Genomic DNA, 21,164 nt, shown 5'->3' with positions numbered 1-21,164 from the left:
CCCATTTATCCATGAAATTTTATTCAACAACATAACTTTTGCTCTCAGAGTACAATCAATACAAGATACGTATGACAAAATAGACTTTAAATAGAAGCGATAAACATTAAGGCATTTTAATGAAGGAAGTTGACAGTCTCGATAAGTTTAGTGTACATTTTTTGTGTGTTTATACCTCTAAGGCACTATGGCATGCTCACTGCTGTAACCACATAAAAGACCAAAGACATGGAGAACGTTTTACATGTTAAAAAAAAAAAAAAAAAAAAGGTGACAATGTTTTGGTTTTTATGCGGTTTTCAGTGCTGTGTGTCTACAGTGTGAAGTGTTTCAGAAATACGCCAGAGCAGACACGTGGAGTCATGAAAGGCAAAGCAGGTAGTGAGAGATTTTTCGTTCGGCCAAAAGTGTGGTGGCATTGTATTAACACTTTAATAATCCCCTGTGTCACACATGAACCAGCTACAGGGGAAAGAGCTGTAATTACGTTTATCACGCAAGCCAGCCTGGTGCCAGTGTGACTTCTAGACTGGGACCGACATTAGAAAGCCGTTCCTCGGGAGAATCAAAGTGGCACCAAAGAGAGGTTGACTGGCAAAGGTGTGTTGCGAAAGCCGTCATTTCTCTGTTAATGCCTCTGCGACGCAGGGATGGCATCACAGAAACACATAAAACAGCTCGACCACGCATAAAACTCCTTCTCACTCTTTCCCTCGCTCAGTGGTTCACACTTTGACTTTCTTGCATGCACAAACAAAGACAGGGACACACACTCACACTAAACATCCACACACACATACACACAGATTTTTTTTATATAACTCGGTATGTACATGACTTAACTCCTGTGAGTACTCGGACTCTCTAGGACTCTCTCAACTTACAGACAAGTTCCCTCCCTTTACACTTCTGAACTGCTCTGGACTCACAGGAAATTATTACTCACGAGTAACTCTGTACAGAAACTTGCACTAACAGTGTCGCGCAGCAGTTTTATACTCGACATTTATCAACAGAAGCGATGATTTACATGGTCAAAAGCTGCTCATATTGGATATTCATCATGTACATTTCTATAAAAAATATGATTTCCCTACAACAGAGTGCTCCACTGATGCAAACAGATTATAGTACGCAGTTTTGGTTTGTAGTAAGTGATAATTGTACGTAATTCTGCATCAAAGATCCATCACAGGTAGGAAATGTGTCCACTGGGAATCTTTTCCTGAGTGCCACTGCACTGCCATCAGTTGTTTTTTCTCTGAAAGTAGAACACAACCACTTCCAAGTGAAAACCCCGCTCCCTGCATCTTTCTTATGTTCACTTCAGGCACTAAAAGTGAGACACGTTTGGAGTCTTTACATTTAAAGTTTAACTGTTGAAGCAATTGTGAGTAAAATGTATTCCCTGTCGATTTTAGAGGCCTATTTGGACACACTCTCTTCGCTGGTCCTGTACTGTACATATGTGCTAATGTATGTGTGAAGTACTACAAATACATCGCATATACATCCTAGTCCTGCTAGTCTACTTACTAATGGTCTATTTTGCTTTGTAAGTTATTTGTACTTTGTAAATGGAGTCTTTTTTTAACAGTTTAAATCTTGTCAAACACAAAGCCTGTTTTTTCAGAAACTAAAACCCTTCATGGTGATGCATCCCAGGTCCTCTAGAGAAAAGCTGCCCAGTGGTCACATAACAGTGTGGACTTGTCTGCTATATAAAAAATAAAAAAAAAGCCTATTTTAACTGCTGTGCTGCTTTATGAGTCTGGCTATGTCAGCCTATGTTATATGTTGTATGCATATTGTATGAAAATGAACAGTATGTTTTGCTGGCGTCATTTGTGTTACACTGCTGTTTGTTGAACCAAAGTTATTTAGGCCGCTGGTAATTGCGGTGCTCAGAAGGCGTACGGCCCGACTATGATGGTGAGCCGCAGCAGTGAGTTGGAACGGTAGCTCATTGACAGATGTTGAGTGATCATCTCCAGATCCACCACATACTCCCTGGGGCCAGTCAGAGGCTTGGTTAGCACCAGCATGGCGCTCACATTGCTGGAACGCTGCAAGAAAATAGGATCACACAATATGTAAGTATGTTTCTCTACAATTTACCAGTGACATGATGTATTTAGTTTAAAGCCAGGTTGGAGGCATAGCATTATCAACCAATGTTTGCCTGCTGTCATTAGCATGTAGCTTAACCCGCACAGAAGCCTCAAAGAGTTGTTGGTTATCATTTTAAAGGTGGGGAAAATATTATTTTAACTAAATGCTTAACAGCAGCATGTAAGCAATGCCATTGTGGGCATGGTTAGCATTCTTATTTTAGCTCCCAGCTTCATCCAAACAAAGTTGAAATGATGTCTACAGACTCTTTGTCTTCAGTGCCAACATTACTGACACCCTCCCCCATCTTTTTTAGAACACAAAAAAACATAATTCTCACTTACACGCAGGAAAAACTCTCCTGCTTCATTGCCAGCTTTGATCCTGAAGGTATTGTGTGTGTTGGCGTAGATGTTGGTGGCCTGAATCTGGAAGACGTCCGCTGGCACCGTGCGCTCTGCCTGGATGCTCATGTATTTGTAGACAATTGATGGAGGAAGACCAGTGCACTCTGCCTGAGACCGGCAGATACAGCGACTGCAAACATACAATTACAACAATCTCTATGAAAAAAAGCTGCTTTGCCTACAGTGAAACTTAAGTACTTGATAATGTTTACTTACTTTTCAGAGGTTTTGCCGTAAGGCGCCTCGCAGGGGTTTCTGGGATAACAGCGGAAGCCTCCGTAATAGTTCCAGCACATTTCATCATCTTGGCAGTTATGGGTCCCCGTCTCACACTCATTTATGTCTGGTGATTGGCAGAGTGACAGAGAGGGAGAGAGAAAAAGTGTGAAAAATAGTCAGAAAAAAGCATTGGATTACAATGCAAGTGTCCCCCACGTCCAAAAAACACAAAAACTCTCAACGCTTGATGACACAGAGCTATGAAAACACGGTCAAAGTTCAAGAGGAGTACCATTTGGGAACAGTGTTTTCACATTGTAACTTTATTTCTAACAGCTGTGGAGATGCAAAGAAACACAAGAGGGAAGCCTGCACATTTGTTGTTGAGGGAAGCCCCCAATTCAACCCCATACAGGCCTAACTGCTGTGCTTTTCCTGCTGCGTGATGAAAATAACCCCATCAAACGTGCCCCAAACCACAGGGCTATTTCTGGCACAGCAACCTGGATTCATCACCAAAAGGTCCCTTCATGGTTCCCCCTGTAAAACCTGCACCTGACTGAGGGGTGGGGGGGGGGGGGGGGGGGAGAGGAAAAAATAACAGCTCCCTCTTTGAACGAGCGCCGGAGCTTCAAAGAAATCCACTTCAAGAAACCATCATCATGCATATAAATTCACAGAGGTGGCAACACAAAGTTGCTGTGTTGTTTATGTTGCTTATCCGTTGCACTTTTCCATGATAGTAACCAGGCTGAGAGCGGCTTTCATCCCTACTTTAGAGGTAGACTAGATGATGATAGCACGAATGATTTAGTTATCTTCAAAGAGCTGTTAGAGATAGATAGGAGGGTTGGAGGAAAGGAGGAACTTTGTTGTGTGTATGAAAACAGAGAGGAAGAAATAGATGAAAAAATCAACTAAAGATGGATAAAAGAAAGATTTATGGAAGGATAGTGCAATGGATGAAGGAGAACTGTTGTACCTTGACACAACCGGTTTCCCTGGAGCTGATATCCATCTGGACACTCACAGGAGTAACTCCCTGGGCTGTTGATACACTGGTACTGACACATGTAGCTGGAGAAGCTGCACTCGTCAATGTCTGTCCAGAAAATATGAATACACGTAAATGTGAGGGCAAGAAATGTGATAATTCTTTGATCTAACAATGTTTTTGTCACTACGTTTTTGGAGTGTTTGCGTGTGTACCCACCTTGGCATGAGACGGAGTCCTGTGCAAGCTCGTAGCCCTGGTCACACTGGCAAAGGAAGGAGCCAATCAGGTTGTAGCAGTGGTGCTGACAGGGACTCTGCACATCACATTCATTCACATCTGGAATGAAAGACAATCTTTCATATATTAATGATACACAATAAAATAATTCTGGTTCTTCTTTTTATGTGCACTTTATGTACAATTTCAGATTATAACAAATATTTAATGTCTTCCAACCTGTTTTCAACCATGACTTTCACAGCAATTAATATGATGAACGCAATGTTACTATAACATACCAGACAGCACAGTAACTATAAATACTTTCTAATTGGCTCATGTATTTCCAATTTGCAGATTTGGCTTTCCCACTACAGATTCAAGGTGGGTAAATAAGAGATGCAAATAAACAGATGTAACAGCAAAGCTGGAAGGAGGTTGAGGGTTTTGATGGATTTCTATAATGTATGATATAATCTGTTCTCTATTACAGCACAATATCTTCCTTTAGCTTCAGCCAAAGATTTGATGTGTGGGTTCTCATGATAGGTGAAAGTTTACAGGCGATAAAAACACTATTTGTTTTGTTAAGCCATAGCTGACCTCAAAATATCTAGATGGTAAATGTACTTGAGCTTGTATAGCGCTTTTCTAGTCTACTCAAAGTGCTTTTTCACTGCATGTCACACCTACCCATAGAAACTGACTGTTTCTATGTAATTAGACCATCAGAAGTAAATAATCCCATTCATACACATTGATACGCTGCAGACGAAGCAGCGGGAGTAATTCGGGGTTAAGTGTCTTGCTTAAGGACACATGTTGCTGCAGGAGCTGGGGATCGAACCCCCAACCTTTGGGTTGATAGACAACCGACTCTACCAACTGGGCCACAGCTGCCCTATCTGCATCTTGAGAAAAGTAAGCTTGGTAGTGTTAAGATGCGACTTTGGAAGCTAAACCTGAGCTGACTTCCCCTGAGATAAAAAGCATTTGATGCTCTTTGTTCTACTTTTGTTTTTTACATGATACTTTTTAGCAATATAACTGATGGTCACTAACATTTTTATGTTAAATCACAACCACAACTGTTAAAGTCAGTCCGGCAAGAGTTTATGTGGATATTTATTTGACACTAAATGTCCAACAGCTTGGCTACAACAAAAAAAAACACAAATAAATTAGTATCACACAAGAGGGAGTGATGTTCCGAATATTGAAATTTCACACGGCGGTGGCGGTCGAGGGCACCAGGCTGCAGGCCGTGTGTCGATAATAATCAGTAATGGTTATGAGAATACCAGCAGCGATGGAGTGATACACCACTTAAGATTCCCAGTGATGTTTTTCTCATGTATCAGCACTGAAGGAATGCGTTTTATTAGCGTGTTCAGAACTAACTGATGCATTAAGCAAAATAATTATTTAATTTGATACTGTACACTTTCATGCATGCACACATGGGTTATGGTTTTCAGGGACTTACCCACACAGCTGTGGTTGTTGCTGGCCAACTTGTGACCTGCGTTGCACTCACAGTAGTATGAACCCTGTGTGTTCACACATCTGTGCATGCAGTAGTGGGTCAGGTCACACTCGTCTCTGTCTGCAGGAACACACAAACACATACACACTCGTTAATATGTGGGACGTAAAAAAATCCACCTTTAAAGGGGCTTTTTCAAAAGCTCAACACAAGTTTTAATCATAGAAAGAGAGGAGAAAATGTATTCTGCTCACCTACACAGTGATCTCCATTCCTCTGGTAACCTGGTTGGCACTGGCAGATGTAGGCACCTCTGGTGTTGTAGCACGTCTGGTCGGATCCACATGTGTGTCTACCTGTTGCACATTCATCTATGTCTGCAAAAAAACACACAGGAAAAAAAAAAAATCCCACACTGAGAGGAAGCCGCGTCAAGTTAATGCCTTCTGTGTGCAGGGACATATGGCAGACAAAAGCAAAGCAACATGTCTGGGCTGTATGTACTCTGTGATCTGTGATCTGTGATGTGTGAACTGTTTTCCACAAACAGTAGAAACGTGTGATCACCGACACCATCACATCACACACGTGGGCATAAACACACATGTTCACACAGAGGGCAGGCGATTAAATAAAGAGGGCTTTTATGCAGCAGCTCCGGGTGCAGGGGAAACACAGATCCTATCTTCTACAAACAGGACAGCTCCTTAAAGGGGGGAGTGTATGTGTGTGTGTGTGTGTGTGTGTGTGTGTGTGTGTGTGTGTGTGTGTGTGTGTGTGTGTGTGTGTGTGTGTGTGTGCGTGTGTGTGTTTGAGAGAGAAATAGAACTCAACTGATAAGTCTTGCGCTTTCTACCTTAACGCCTCGGTTTCTCAACAGCCATCCATCAACCCAAAAACACACAGATCCGGACACATGCACTCCCTATCTCTCATCCTATCATGAATACGTTATATAACATGATAACTGGTGGATTGATGAAGCATAGAGGAACAAAGCTTCTGCCAGAAAGATGCTACATTGCAAAAAGATTTGTAATTCTGTGTAAAAAAAAAAAAAAAACCTACACCGTTAACCACTCACCAAATGAATCACTGGAAAACTCAAAAGTTAGTGCCAACATGTTTAAATAGATTAAGACTGTACCTACAATAAGAAGTGAAAGTGTTGGGACCATGTGGTATTGTGAAGGTTAGTGTTTAAACTAGTGGTTTAACCTCCAAAATATAAATATAAATCAACCTTTAGCAACAACAAAAAAAAGTATTTCAATAACAGCAGTGAAAATATTCTCAGTTTAAAGTAAATCCAACAAACACTTTCTCAATTTTGGTTTGGCTTATTTTTTAGCTAAACTCCCATCTTTCTCTTTCTCCCCCACACACACTACAAATATGCCCATACTGTACACTCTCATCTCTGTGGGCCCACCAGCAGTCCTCTTGGGTGGTCTGACACAACCCATCATATGCAGACAGCCAGTGGGCATCAGTTTAAAAGAATGACAGACAGTTATCCCCAATACCACACACACACACACACACACACACACACACACACACACACACACACACACACACACACACACACACAGAAAAGGAGGAGGGGAGCTAAGATTTTTTTTGTCTTTTGAGAGATTCCCAACCAAACCAGGTCAGGGTGAAGAACCTAAAGTTGTGCAGAGATAAATAATCATATTTTTTAACAGTTTGTACACCCACACACAAACTAAAAAAAGAGAATGGATGATGTTGGTGGCAACAACTTGCTTATCGCCTTTGACCAGCAACTGGGATGCTAATTGCCAAAGCGGTGTTGGTGAACATGGAGGATAATGAGGTCGCAGAAGAGGACTTGCCAAACAAGCTGCATTGTTTTGGAAGTTAGCATCATGAACTGAAATGATAACTGTCATTTGCTGTGTGCCTAATGCTAAGTTAGCTACAGCAGGCAGGTAACTGCTAATTAGCTTAGTTTGTGTATTGTTGTTTCCATAGTTAGGCAAGACAAATCTGCTTTAACCTAATCTAGTCAGTGGGAAAGTTTTTTTTTTGAAGTGATATAAATCCACAGATATTTCATTGGATCATGACACTGTTTTTCATTCTTAATGGGAGGTATTAATCGTGTTTGCATTTTACATTCTGTCAGTGCACTCATCTTCTATATCCAAGGTAATCCAATCTTATTTTTTTGTATTATACATTATTCTTTGTCCCATCATTGTTGCTAAATCACTTATCACCAGCCCATCCCATTCACAAATCCATTGTGCCACTGCTGTATGTCAGTCCCATAGTCTACTACAGGATCCAGGTGTACTGAGGGGGACAGAAGGGAAGCTATCTTTGAGGAAAGAATGAGAAGATGGCTATAATGTGCTTATCTGCATGTTCACAGTGATAAGGTGGACTCCCTACATTAGGGACAAAAGCGGGGCTTGAAAGAGAACAGGTGCAAGACACATACAGAGAGGAATGCACAGACAAGGCTTGTTTCTCACTGACCTGTTAAGTAAAGGACAGAGATAAAAGCAGTGTTGATCTAAGAAATCTACACTCTGATGTGGCTTGAAAGGCATCTGGGAGAGTGCACCAGCAACTAGCAACAAGTGTCAAGACAGAAACCAGATGCTTTGAATACAGCAGAAGAATCAAGCCTTTGGATACTAATCCACCTGCAACAACCCGGGGGGCCTTTGTGACATGTCTGTCAAATAAAAGCTCTACATTTCAGGCTCTCTGTTAGTGGTAGACATAAAACATCCAGAGTTAACCTCTTAGGTTGAACATTTTAACTTGTCCGGATGTGAACAAAAATATTTCCCCATGAGTTTTGTAAGGAATCAGGTACACATATACATCTACAATCAAAATGAATTGTTCTGGGTTCACCAGACTACTGTACATCTGTCTGCATGGCAATATCAGTACTGTCTGAAGTCATCCCTTCATTAATCAGTTCATTGTAAATTCAGGTCTTATGTGCATGCCAGGGCACTGCCATTCCTGTACTAAACATAATGTGGCACATATACCTCCAACATGTTGACACAGCAGTTGGCCTCATAAATAAGCAACACAAGCTAGATAGTCTGTCAGAGATAAAACTAGAAAGAAAATTCTGTTTACATTGGAGCCTGACCCATAAATCTGTTTGGGGATATTTCTGAGCCGATATTGACGGATCACAAATATACTAGTATTTGTGTATATTGTTTCCTATATGCCAAGGTTTTTTAGAAAACATTTCAGAGTTAATTTGTGAGTGATTGAGAAATTATGCATGATCTACTGTTAACATTACTGTTAGAACTGTCTACAGCACATGAAGCTCAGATTGACAGCTGAACAGACAGTGATCCTTGCTTGAAATGATTGACACTAATAATGATACATGTTCTGTAAGAAGTTTGTTTAGTTCCAGAAATCTTCTGAGTACCTTTGCCTTGTTTAATTTGGTACAAAATCAGTGCACAATCCAGAATAGATCTATTTTCATATAGGCTTCAGGATATTGGCCGCCAGACCAGTGATGTTTGAATTTTCCACTTTCTTATATAAGTATCAGCCTCTTCAATGTAACATTGGTCTAATCTGAAGATTATACAATCCTGGCAAAAAGTTTGAATGAATGCCAACAATCAGTTAGACTTGGGGAAGCATCAGTGAGATCTTGTAAATAACAACCACGCCTACTTACTGGATATTTTAGGTGATTCATTGAGACTGGAAATGCCCTGCCCTCTGGCATTAGATTTCGACAACACAAGTCTGAGATTCCTGTGTTCCTGAAGCCGCAACAGTGCCAAGATTCCACTGAAACGTTACGGTTTTCCAGACAGAACTAAAAAGAAAATCAACTTTCTTCAGGCATGTCATGTCTCAAAATCTACAAGTAGCAATGCTAGTAAGCCAATGTTAAGCAGGTTTCCCATTTATAATTGTAACCCTTTTAGTTTTCTGTATTAGCATGATAATATTTGCAATCTAGCACTGACAAAACTTGATGTGAATGTGTACATTTTCACCTGTATTTGTTCATAAACGAAACTCATTTTAATTCCAACCTTTGCTATTCATTCGAAGAAGCAGCTTCTTAATTAACGAGATTGCAAGGGCATTCATTAGCTAGGTATATTTGTCTGTCCTCAGTTTTTATTCTAATTTCTGTACTGGTTGGAGATACACAACCACAAGTTTAAAGAGATTTTTAGTGAGAAAGTTTCTCCCAATGCTAGTGGCGCACTTTTTATTTAGACAAAATCTAAACCAGAGCTCGTCAGCATATGGCTGACAAGATTTTTCCATGAATCCACTCTTGATAGCAACATTTTTGGGCAATTGACTTAACAAAAAGGTGCACTTGACTTCAGGTTAAATAAACTGCCATTAGTCCGACAACTGTCACGCCACTTTTGGCATGGAAGAGATGCTTTTGGCTCCCTGGGTAGACTATAAAATCATCAAACAAGAAGTTGCTGGTGCAAGCAGACATGCACCAAAAGTCTCCTTCAAAAGATGCAGATACAATTAACTGTCATGGAAAGAAGATACTGTACATGGCCAACTACAAAATGTTTGAATGCAACCAACAAAGTGATGCCTCTAAGGTTGTCCTGAGTATGGAAAAGCCAGAGTCATCCACATTCCCTTCAAGAAAGCTTGGAGAGCGCTAAATAAAAGCACATGTGCTGTATGGCATCCAAAGGTTCATTCACGGGAATATCTTGTGGTAACTGCTACTTTGTCACTAAACCTTTAAGTAGCTGCCAACACAAAGTTCCACAAGAGTTTGCGTGTGTACAAGTGTGTGTACAAGTGTGTGTAAGTGTGTGAGTGTGTGTGTGTGTGTGTGTGTGTGTGTGTGTGTGTGTGTGTGTGTGTGTGTGTGAGTGCGGGTGGGGTGGGAGGGCATCCCACACTGGCTCGATCTTGGGTCCCATAAAGTTCCAGAGCTTACAACATGCTGCAAAGTCCATATAGTTTACATGGGAAAACAGATTTTACGTGACAAGCCATCAAATGTGATGATGTGTTGCGTGTGGAGGAGAAGTGACTCTGTTCTCTGAAGTCGTTTTTTATTTTATTTAACACAGCTTAGAAGTTTCTTGTAAGAGCGAAGCTGCGGTAACATGACAGAGGGAGATAAGGCCGTCCAGCAGACGAGTGGAAGATGTGAAAGGAAAAAATGAGGAGAGAGGGTGGAGGGTCCTTTTTTTTTCAAACAAAAAAGGGCTTTCTAAGATTTGAAGTTAGATTTACAGCCGTGTGTGCTTATGTGATGTCAGAGTTAAAAACTCCTTGCTTTTTAGGGAGATTAATTCTAAATGCCTTGTGGGAGTTGGGGGAGTGACGGGGGATGGCGGCAGCTCAAAGAATGTGTGTGTGTGTATGTGCTGACAAATGGGCGTGTGTGCATATGAGGTCCTGTTTTAGGTGCTGGAACATTAAATGGTGTTTTTTTTATTTTACAGAAAGCAGGGATACATTACGAAGAAATATATGTTTGATGAGTATGCACGTCCAAAACAGAGACTGAAATCTGTTTGGCCTGAATTCAGAACAATGTGTTATTTGCCCCAGATTTATACTGACATGATAGGGCTTGTTGTAATTATCACTTCAGAGCATTTAGTCTTGTTTTCACTGAACCACTGCAATGGAAAGCCGGAGCTGTTCCAAAAAACAGTTGGAGCCATCCTGCTGTTGGACAGCGTCTCTGTTTCCCTCTGATTATTGGATAATTCAATCTTTGGGAAAGCAGGGGGCAAGAAGTGTGATGTTAATAGTCCATAAAATTTCACAATGTCAAATTTATTCCCATGTCATACTGTACACTAGCACACGAGCATTCAGCTCTCCTTAACCTCAAGGACCTTAATATTACCCCTAATGGAAACTGCACTGAAAGTTGATTGCGTATATTTTTATGCTGTTTAGTTTGAAAAGCATCTTGAACACCAGAAAAAAAGGAATGGTAATGTTTCCCTTTCAAAGCTAGTCTCAACTCAAAAGCAGATAAGAAATCGATCGATTCAACACACTCTATTTCTATACGTTTTAGAACATGAAGTATTTCCATGCTCTTGCTTTTTGCACCACTCCCCAAGATTCCCCTCTCATCACTCGCATTGTTCAGGAGGAACAGGAGTTTTTAGTCGTGCTGACACCCAGAAACTGATTTGTGAGTTTGTTCCACACTCTTCTAAAGGTCGGGCAGAGTCTTGACATTCTTGAAAATCCATCCAGTGTGCCAGCTACATTCCCCACTGATAATAATCCTTCCTGTGACTCTGAAAACATCTAAAAAAAAATAAAAAAAAGTCCTGTTATTCAATATGAAGAAGATCAATCTCTCCGTCCACTTGACATTTCATCAATAAGTATGTAGCCATTCAGGGCCTTAAAAGCCAAATTTATGGCATGAAAGGAGTGAAACCTGTACACACAGACACTGAAGAGAGGAACTATGAGGTACAGAGACCCTGAGATTGCATGCAAGTGTCAAACAGCTGAGCGCAACAGTGATTTATAGCAACGCTGTGTCCCTTTCCATCATGAGGTAAACGGAAAGAGCAACACATCAGAGGAGGAAGCAGCTGGACGTTGCACAGGCACCGACCTTAGAGAGAGAATAATAACAACAACATTAAGCAGTAACACTAAGGACGCACGGTAAAGCTGCTTCCCCCCCTCCCGCCCTCTATGCCATCATGGGCGTGATGGCAGGGAGAGGGTAGGTGCAAAACAAAAGAAAAAACAACAACGCAACTCAGGGCAAAAGATGGGCTCACTGCAGGATGGTTGGGTTAAATTAATAGTCTGAAAGAAACTCTTGTGTATTCAGGGAATGCTTTAATTTTTACTCTAAAAATCTTGGTTTCTTTTTAGCTGTAAAACATTGATATGGCCTTAGAGACACTGATGTAAAAAAATACACAGTTCTAAAGAAATAGCATTAAAGACATTTCTCTATCAGCAGCTGAGGAGTTGCAACATCAACAGGTTTTCTGGCTCACTTTTCAAAATGGAAAATAAGTTTTGAAGCCAAAAATCTCAGCAATGTTGACTCACAAGTACACACAATAAAACATGACCAATATAGCATGTTTGATCACAAACTAGCTTTAAAATAGTCAGGGTAATAAATTATTTTCCATATTGCTTCTTTTTTTTCCAACCCAAAAAATAATATGTAATAGAAACTCTGTGTCATAATCAACACAAATCTGGAATTTCTAATTTCTTGTGATTTGAGATATTGGCAATCACTTATGATAAGCTATGAGATCGTATCAGACGCTGACTGATCTGTCAAGTTAACAAGTCAATCTTGATATAAAACTAGTCAAAAATCAGGATTTGGTCTGTAGTTAATACACTTTTAAATGTAATATTCCATATTATGATTATTTAACAAAGAAATTCAATGGTTATACTTTTTTTTTTTTAAATAGGAAATTTATAAGAACGTCAGCATGTGCTGATATACACATGTGTTCCATGTTCACTATCTCAGCGTGCAGTGTTTGCATGCTAACATTTGCTTATAAACAAGTCCGGCTTTTATAAAGAAAGTTTTGCAGGTATCGTAATCCAAAGTTTAGGTTCAACAACTGGTTCTTTGTTTTAAAAAAAAGTTAAAATTAGTGTATCAGCATTCTAACAAGCAGAAAAGGCTACTGGAGGGAACCTGAAGTCATTTCCAACTCATGGTGGTTTCACAACAGTGGGTAGTAAACAATATCCGTTTAACAATTTCACTCTTTGTTAACGATCAGTCATCTTCAAAAACACCTACAAAAGGTGTATAGCCTACGTAAGGTAAGTAAGAGCTCGTAAATGAAAAAAAAACATGAAACTCAAAACAGGCGGTGGTTCAGTTGGTAGAGTCGTCGTATCTCAACTGGAAGGTCGAGGGTTTGATTCCCATGTCCTGCAGCGAGATGTCCAATGTGAAGACAGTTAAGCCTGAATTGCTCCCGCTGCTTCGTCCAAATGGGATTAATTACTTCTGATGATCTCCTAATAACAACCACTGCCGTCAGTGTGTGAATGGCTTTGAGTGGTCAGAAGACCAGAAAAGCGCTACACAAGCTCACGTCCATTTACGATGTAACACCACAGGAGAAAAGGACCCCAAAACACCTTCACCCACACGCACAGTTGAAAAACTGTGACTCCCCTGACTCTCCATCCCCATTCACCTGTGACTCCTTTTTCTCCCTACTTGTGGCTGTGATTACTGCCTATGCCCAGGTGCGCAGGTGACAGAGCAGCGGAAGCTATTTTTACACACAATGCTAACCTGACTTACCACACACACACACACACACACACACACACACACACACACACACACTGTAACACGCATCAAATTAACGACAACAACTAGAGTGAAAGGTAACACGAAATATTTCCCAAAATATCCCGAGAGTGGCCACGACTATCTGTGACAAGTTCCATGGCAAAGGGTTCAACTCCGAGCGGGCCACAGTGCTAAGCTATCAGACACATTTCAATCTCTAAGAAGCAGCTGAAATTCAAAGGCTCAATGATGCAACTGTGGTTGTTGAGCTGAAGCTGCGGGGTAGCAGGTGCACTGAGATGTGTGGTAAAATCACAGGGCACGAGGACAATCTGACAGTGAGGCTGTGCTGATACAGGACTTTGGAAATCATCAGTCTGAGAGCAGCTGAAAGATGAGAGCGCAGCCTGTAATAGGAGGGTTCAACATGCACAAAGGCCTCAGGTGTCTTTTTCTTTGAGTAAACCTAAACAAAGATGGTCAGTTTTCATCAAGCAAAGGCTTTGTTTTTGATCCCTCTTCCTCCTGTTGTGCAACAACATTTCCGCAGAATGTTTTTTTGATTCGAGATCCTTTATACCCGGCTCAAATCACCTCAGTGTTAAAATGTTCCATCCCTGTCCATGCAAATCTGTGTTGCATATCTGCCGGAGAAACAAACACTAACAGGATAACATCTGAAGGAATTTCCGGAAAAACTTCAATTGCTCTCCGTGCACCCTCACATCTTTTTTTTTTTTTCCATTGTCCTCTAATCGGAAAAGACTGGTGGCTGGGGCTTGTTTCTTCAAGTGCAAATGTCAGGATGAAATCACAATACGGGAAGCTCTAAAGAACGAACCGCAAAGGTCAAAATCCTCGAGTTGTTCTTGTTCTGCTCTCTGCATTCCTGCTCCTCACAGATCGATCCGATGCTTATCTGTCAAGGTGGTGAGTAATTCCAACCATCACAAAAGATGGGAGCAAACGGAAAAACAACAAACCAACGCTGACATTCCAGAGATATCCCTCCCAAGTGCATTGCATCTGCGTGGAAAAATGTTATTGCATGCGCTTGGCCTTGTTTCGGAAAAGTACACAAGTTCTCTGTCACACAGGGGCTTACCGGCCTTTATAGAACATACTTTAGGAGAGATTTCAGGCCTCTGTAGGTGAAGGCGTCCAGACGGAGCTGGAATTAGTCAGGCATGTAGGTGGTAATGTGGCCAACATGACCTCAGGAAACCAGACAGGTAAACAGGGATAGCATGTCTTTTCATGCCCAACACTGCAGTGAATGAGTGTCTAATTTAGAGATGAAAAAATAAACAGGTTGATCAGATATGTAGACTCAACTCTTGCAACAGAACTCCCGAAGTGTAAAACATGACATTATGGGGACGTGGCGTACAGGTTAGTGTGCGGGCATCATGTACAGAGGCGGTAGTCCTGCAAGCAGGCGGCCCCAGGTTCAAATCTGACCTGTGGCTCCTTTCCAGCATGTCATTCCCCACTCTCACCCTCCCTGACTTCTGACTCTATCCACTATGGAAAGAGTGTACTTTCAAACTTTTCTACTACTTTTCAAATGTAAAGACTGAAATGTATAATTTTTGACGGACAGGCTACATTTCTAGGAGCTCATGATGTCATCTCTGCTGGGTTAGAAGCTAATATCGAACACAAGACTACAAAAAGGCACTGTACAGTAAAGTATCTCTCAGTGTTTAACACAGTAAAGTGTGTGTGTGTGTGTGTGTGTGTGTGTATATGTTTGGAGTTGGGGGAGGTCATGGAAATGTGAGGCATCATTAAGTTGTCACACATACATGAAAAGTTCATGGTTTTCTCTGTGTGGTCGAGCCGGAGCAGGGCGCCAACGTCCCGCTATGTGTCAGTGCAACAACACACTCTTAAGCTCGGGTTCAAACCCAGGGCCGAAGGGATTTATAATACATTTCCAAAAAGTCATCAAGGAACGGGAACGGGAACGGATGTTAATTTAAGGGTAAAAACTATCAGAATGACGTGTTTTATGTAATATTTTGTGGCTTTCTTGCTTGGAATCAGCAAAAAAAAATATTAGTAAGAAAAAGCAATTTTTGCTGGAGAAACTGTTTTTGTTTTACAATTTCAGTTGTACTCTGGAAAATTGGCTTCATTTTTTCCAGTACGTTTAGCTGATCCCTCTTTTATTCGCCACACACTCAGCAGTAAGTCACCCAAAACAACTCAGCAGAAGCAGCACAACCCATGACGTTGGTACGACCTGGCTTGGTCAGTGCTGCTGCTCTTCTGTGGTTATTTAGTCAGTGTCAGCCTTCATCCTCCCCTTTACCCTACCTGACTCTGCACTCCAGGTTTCCTCCGCAGAGTGGTGAGTTAGCAAGGAAGGAGCCTGATGTAAGCGCTATTCGATACATTGAGGTTTCCCCCCCCTCCCCCCCCCCCAAAGCTAATGGGAAGTCCTTCGCTAGCAAGATATGTGGCTTTGCAGAACAACCTCTGTGTGGAACCAAGAAGAACAATCGGCTCATTGTGGCGAGTCAAAGGTAATGACAGAGAAACCAGAGAGTGATGTAAACAAAGATTATATCACTCTACCTGCAAAAAAAAAAAAAACACACGCCCACATAACGGCACGAGACGCCCTTCCAGTTAAAACTCAAATCATTTCAAAGCATTAACGCTGACAGCAACAGCCTATCTTTGTTTAGCCCATGCACTGCCAGTGAATGAATAAGTGTTTTACCCCTGCCAGCCTGCTTATGTGGTTACTTCAGCTGATATGCTGCCATGGTTTACACTCTAATAAAAGCTAATTGGTTCCAATTCAGAGAAACACATAAAGCGCCTCACACGGCTCATAGCCCCAGGTGTAAAATCAAACTTGTTACTTTCACTGGGGTTGTGTGACCGCAGGCCTCACCACACAGCCACTGCCGCTGCCTATTGACAATAGTTTCAAACCACCAAACACACATACTGTAACATTATGTATTTCCCCCTTACGTTACATTTTCTGTGCAGAGATTTGTCTCTCAGGTGCAGCTGTGAACATCCAGCCCAGCAGCAGCCAGGGGCACCAATGTTTGTGTGTGTGTTTGTGAGGCAAAACTGTATCTTTCAACCACTCCCCATTTGTAAAGATCAAAGATGTCTTGCTGAAACACAGGGTCACACCCACACGATCTTGCGCGGCTACCAAAATCCCGACCTAGTCAAAGCCCAGAGAATCCCTCCTGTAGGAGTGAAGGAGCTTGCTTTGCCCTTCAACCACCAGACTACCTCAACACACAAAACAAGACAAATGTTTTATGTCAGGAAGAAGCTGGCCCCCCCCCCCCCAAAAAAAATCACATTCTTAACAAGCAGAGTTTAGAAAATATTGCATGACAGAGAAGTCAAGCAGCGATGTGTTGTTAAACAATGGATGGCTGTCTGAAGTATGGATGAATGGTTCACATTTGGGGCTCTGCTTATTGAGCCTTTAAAGTCGTTAGCAGGTAATTATTAAATACCTGCCCAGCTCTGCAAGTGGCACATTCAGACACAGGTTTATATGCAGCAGCAGTGCATTTGGAGAAGTACAACAAAAGCTCATCAGTTTAGTGCTCTGTATTGAAACTGTTACATTGCATTGTCCCTATTAAAACAATAAATTCAATAGGACACGACTGTTCAGAATATAAAATACAAAAAAAAAAGATATATTTTTCAAGTATGCTGCAGAATATCAGAGTACTTCTAATACTCATCACAATATTGGTATAAAATGCAGGTATCTGCAATTCTCATGTCAAGTATTGGCTGCAAAAATCCCCTGGTTTCAGGTGAATTATCATCATTGTTGTGTGACAATATTCATGTACAACTGTGTGATGCTGACAGAGAATATCAGTTAAGTCTAAGCTCACAAAATGTCGGCAATGAGTGTTTTCCCATCATGTATATTTTGTAATCACACTAGCTTTGGGGGAACTCGTCTAGGTATCAGAATTAGTATGGAGTGGAAAAGTGGAGCTCATGTTAACCCTTTGAGTGGTAACACAGAGTCCAAATTATCCCCTGAGGAGCTTGTCAAAAGAAAAAAAAGCAGTAAAAAAAAAAAAAATGAAAGGATGCTTTTTCAAGCTACTTTGAAGATACAGTGGATCATCTTTACGGCCTCAGAGAGAGGAGGTGGAGTGATTGCCTGCCTGGGTGTCTGATCTTACCTCTGCAAAGGTTCTGGTCATCTGCAGTGAATCCGTTTGTACAGCGGACTGTCCGGCCGGACTGAGTGTTTCTCTGGTCGCCTGAAAACACCCGAGGGAGCTGCGGCTGAATTGGTAGGGCGGGAATGACAGGAGGGATGGGAGGGACAGCCTCTGGCAGTGGCACCTGCTCGCCCTCCTTGCTGATGTAGATGACGGCGCTCTTCGGGAGGCAGAGGTACCCACCAAAGTGGTTGATACACTGCATGCCCCCTTTGCAGGCATCGTCTAACAAGGCACACTCGTCGATGTCTGACACAGGAAAGAAAGAAGATGTTGTATACACTCAAATTATTTTAACTGGATAGAAGGAAATCTTCTGTGAGGCTGACATGAAAACTAATGAAATATGAAGACATTGTCAAACTCGTTGGGCATGAAGATAGGAAGATTTCAGACACATTTTTACCTTTGCACTGCTCTCTGACTCTGTCATACTCATAGCCTTCTGTGCACTGTGAAGGACAGATGACACAACACATAATTCACTCCTCTAACATGTCACTACATACACAAAATAGAAACACAAACCCTGAGTTTTACATCCGCAAATGAAGGCGCACATCATCTTTAAAGCAAGTTGTGTTAAGAAAAATTCTCTTCACTTACCGTGTATGACACTGGCTCTTCAGCCTCCTGACAGAGGACATGAGTGAAAACCGCACAAAGACAAACGCAGATACCCAGCATGTCGACCAAACGTCGGAGCAGCACTGTAACGAGATGCAAAGAGGCACCGAGTGGATAGGAGCGTGCAAGATCATTTTTCACTTGACAAGCCTACATGTTTTAATACCAGTTATTACATCATTGATGGCATTGCTTAACGAGTCCCAACATCTCCCACTGCTGGCGTGATGTTTATGTTGGCGGCGCTCCAGCTAAATCTGCGACTTCAAGTAGGTGAAGTGTTTTTCTGCTGTTTTTTCTCCAAAAGGATTAGTGCGTAATGCGCGTAAAGATGCGTGCGTAAACATGCCCCTTGTGTGTCAGGGAAAATGAACGATCAATCAGCCGTCCAGAGCTCGTATTTATTAAAAATCTGCTCATGCAAAAAAAATGATATATACAACGTGTCCAATGCAACATTAGATATGGGTTGTCTTTAATGCTGCCTTGTTTTAAGATACGGACACTTGCAACCGTACATATCCAGAAGGAAGCGAATTATATCATAATTAACTGCGTATTTTACTCACTTTATCGACACGAACTCTCCTAAAGCAACTCTTCTGTTGTTGTTCCCACTGATTTCTGATAAGATTGCTGATGTGTTGTTGCTTTGTCGTCTTTTTGTGTCTTAGCTCGCGACGTACCTGCGATTACCTGCGGATCTCCAATTCTCCTGGCGTGCTGAAGAAAAAAAAGAGGTCCCCGATTGTTGTTGTTGTTGTTGTTGTTGTTGTTGTTGCAGATCCGAGTGCGCGTTGCAGACTGGTCTTGGGTTGGATGTTAGGTGATGTTTGTCGGGGCTCAAGAGCACTGGGGATGAACACGCGGATCGTACAGTATGACATGCTGGGGGCGGTGAACCGGGCAGGTTGAGCTCAGTGTTCGTCTCTCACCGGGATGCAGGAAACCATCAGCTGGAGGGATACACTGGCTCCCTCTATGGACTGGCTGATAGTGTTGAAAAATTCTAATTTGCCATCTAATGTCAATTAAGTTTTAAACTTGTATCAGTAGAAATCGACGGCGTTATGTGAACCACAGTATCTCTGCCTGGGTTCGTAAGAACACACAATTGATTATTTAGTTCAGCAATATGATCGCCTTTACCGTGTCAGTGTTCATTAACAGACACGCAGAGAAGAGTGATTTGTTTCCTCATTTTAATCTGATTTAAACGTTTACTTTGGAGGCAATCTGGAGTAACATCCAGTTTGATTACTCAAGGCGAACACTTCGTTACTCCAAGTTTGACCCCCATGACTTCTTACGTTCTTCTTACGTTGTTGCATGCAGCCCCTTCCTTGCTGATGGGCCTCGGTGACTTTATAAATGTATATGTACAGTAGGCTATGTGAGTGCAGCAGGTGGTAAAACCCAATCATGTGTTGATGGCATCTGTCAGTGAGCACTATATTAGCCTCTAATACATTTTATGGTGTTTACAAGATGCCTGCACTTCAAGAACATCTGCTGAAATTGGCATGGCTTCCTGGATTTCCCATGGGTAAAGAGACTAAGTGAGTGTGTGTGTAGGCATGTGTGTGAGTGTGTGTGTGCCAACAGCTTGCTGATGAGTGGACAGAGATGGACTTGGCAATGCCTCTTTGGATTTTGACCTTTTAAACTGTCCTTTTAACCTGTCTTTAAGTGAGTGGATGGCAGAGGATTGGAGAAAGATTCTGCACGGTGACACATCCTGATGTGCAAGAAAGTAATTTCTTCTTTAGTCAGATTCTTTTAGGATTCAAATTTAAGTTTTAGTTGAATCTTTAACCTGAATAGTTGACTTTTAATCAGTAATTCTAGCAAGTTAAACCCATTCAAAACTTGAAATATAAGAGCAGATAAATGGCCCAGTGTGATGTAAGGGCACTAACATCTGATTGCATGATGACTGAATGACATGGAAAAACTATAAGAGCTAAATAACAGTACAAGCATGGATGACCCCAAATAAATGCACAAGGTTTGACTTTTCACTAAAGGTTTATTCTCTTTACAAGCAATCCAGTTTCACATAACCGCACCAATATTGACATAATAAAGCACCTACCATAATTAAACAGTTTATGGAGATAAATAGATTTTTATAAAATACTGTTTAAAGAGAGAATCAGAGGATATTTACAGGGGAAATTATAATCACAAAAGGCACAGCAGGAGTGAGTCCAAATAACGTGTTTAAAATGGCCTTAAACACAGTGGAAGTGATTTCCAGAACAAAGAAGGAGCTGATACTTTGTGACGTTTCTTTCGATGCTGAAGGCAATGCATCAGGTACTGTTGGCTATTGAGCATCAGCCAATCAGTTCCTGATGCAGTATCATCCACATCAGAAAGCTCTTCCTTCACTCCAACATCAGTGCAGGGGCATCAAAATTAGAGCAGTTAAGAACTTCTTTAAGTCTTTCTAAAATATCTCCTACGGGTGGGAGGTATGATAAAAAAAAAATCCAAACTCATAAAACAAGCCATTAATATTCTTTTCATCCTTTGATAACACAAT

General features: G+C 41.4%; 1 protein-coding gene across 3 annotated transcripts; it reads right to left on the bottom strand.

Moving 5' to 3' along the window:
- efemp1 (EGF containing fibulin extracellular matrix protein 1) lies at positions 1 to 19,535 on the bottom strand. 3 transcript variants are annotated; one of them, XM_061039828.1, is made up of 11 exons: positions 19,313 to 19,535; positions 18,596 to 18,699; positions 18,396 to 18,441; positions 17,948 to 18,238; positions 5,695 to 5,817; positions 5,441 to 5,560; positions 3,952 to 4,071; positions 3,721 to 3,840; positions 2,736 to 2,862; positions 2,457 to 2,649; positions 1 to 2,066 (listed from the first exon to the last, which is right to left on the bottom strand). In XM_061039828.1, the coding sequence occupies exons 2-11, from the start codon at positions 18,674 to 18,676 to the stop codon at positions 1,905 to 1,907; spliced, it is 1,383 nt and encodes a 460-aa protein (XP_060895811.1). In that variant the 5' UTR covers positions 18,677 to 18,699; positions 19,313 to 19,535; the 3' UTR covers positions 1 to 1,904. The 3 variants fall into 3 exon arrangements, with proteins under 3 accessions (XP_060895811.1, XP_060895810.1, XP_060895809.1); XM_061039827.1 differs by having other exon boundaries at positions 19,303 to 19,534; XM_061039826.1 differs by lacking the exon at positions 19,313 to 19,535 and adding an exon at positions 19,186 to 19,233.
- Between the last annotated feature and the right edge of the window lie 1,629 nt (positions 19,536 to 21,164).

The sequence above is a fragment of the Labrus mixtus genome, chromosome 6 (genome assembly GCF_963584025.1).
Source record: "Labrus mixtus chromosome 6, fLabMix1.1, whole genome shotgun sequence".
Classification (NCBI taxonomy): Eukaryota; Metazoa; Chordata; class Actinopteri; order Labriformes; family Labridae; genus Labrus; species Labrus mixtus.
This window is presented reverse-complemented; position numbering and strand designations above follow the sequence as displayed.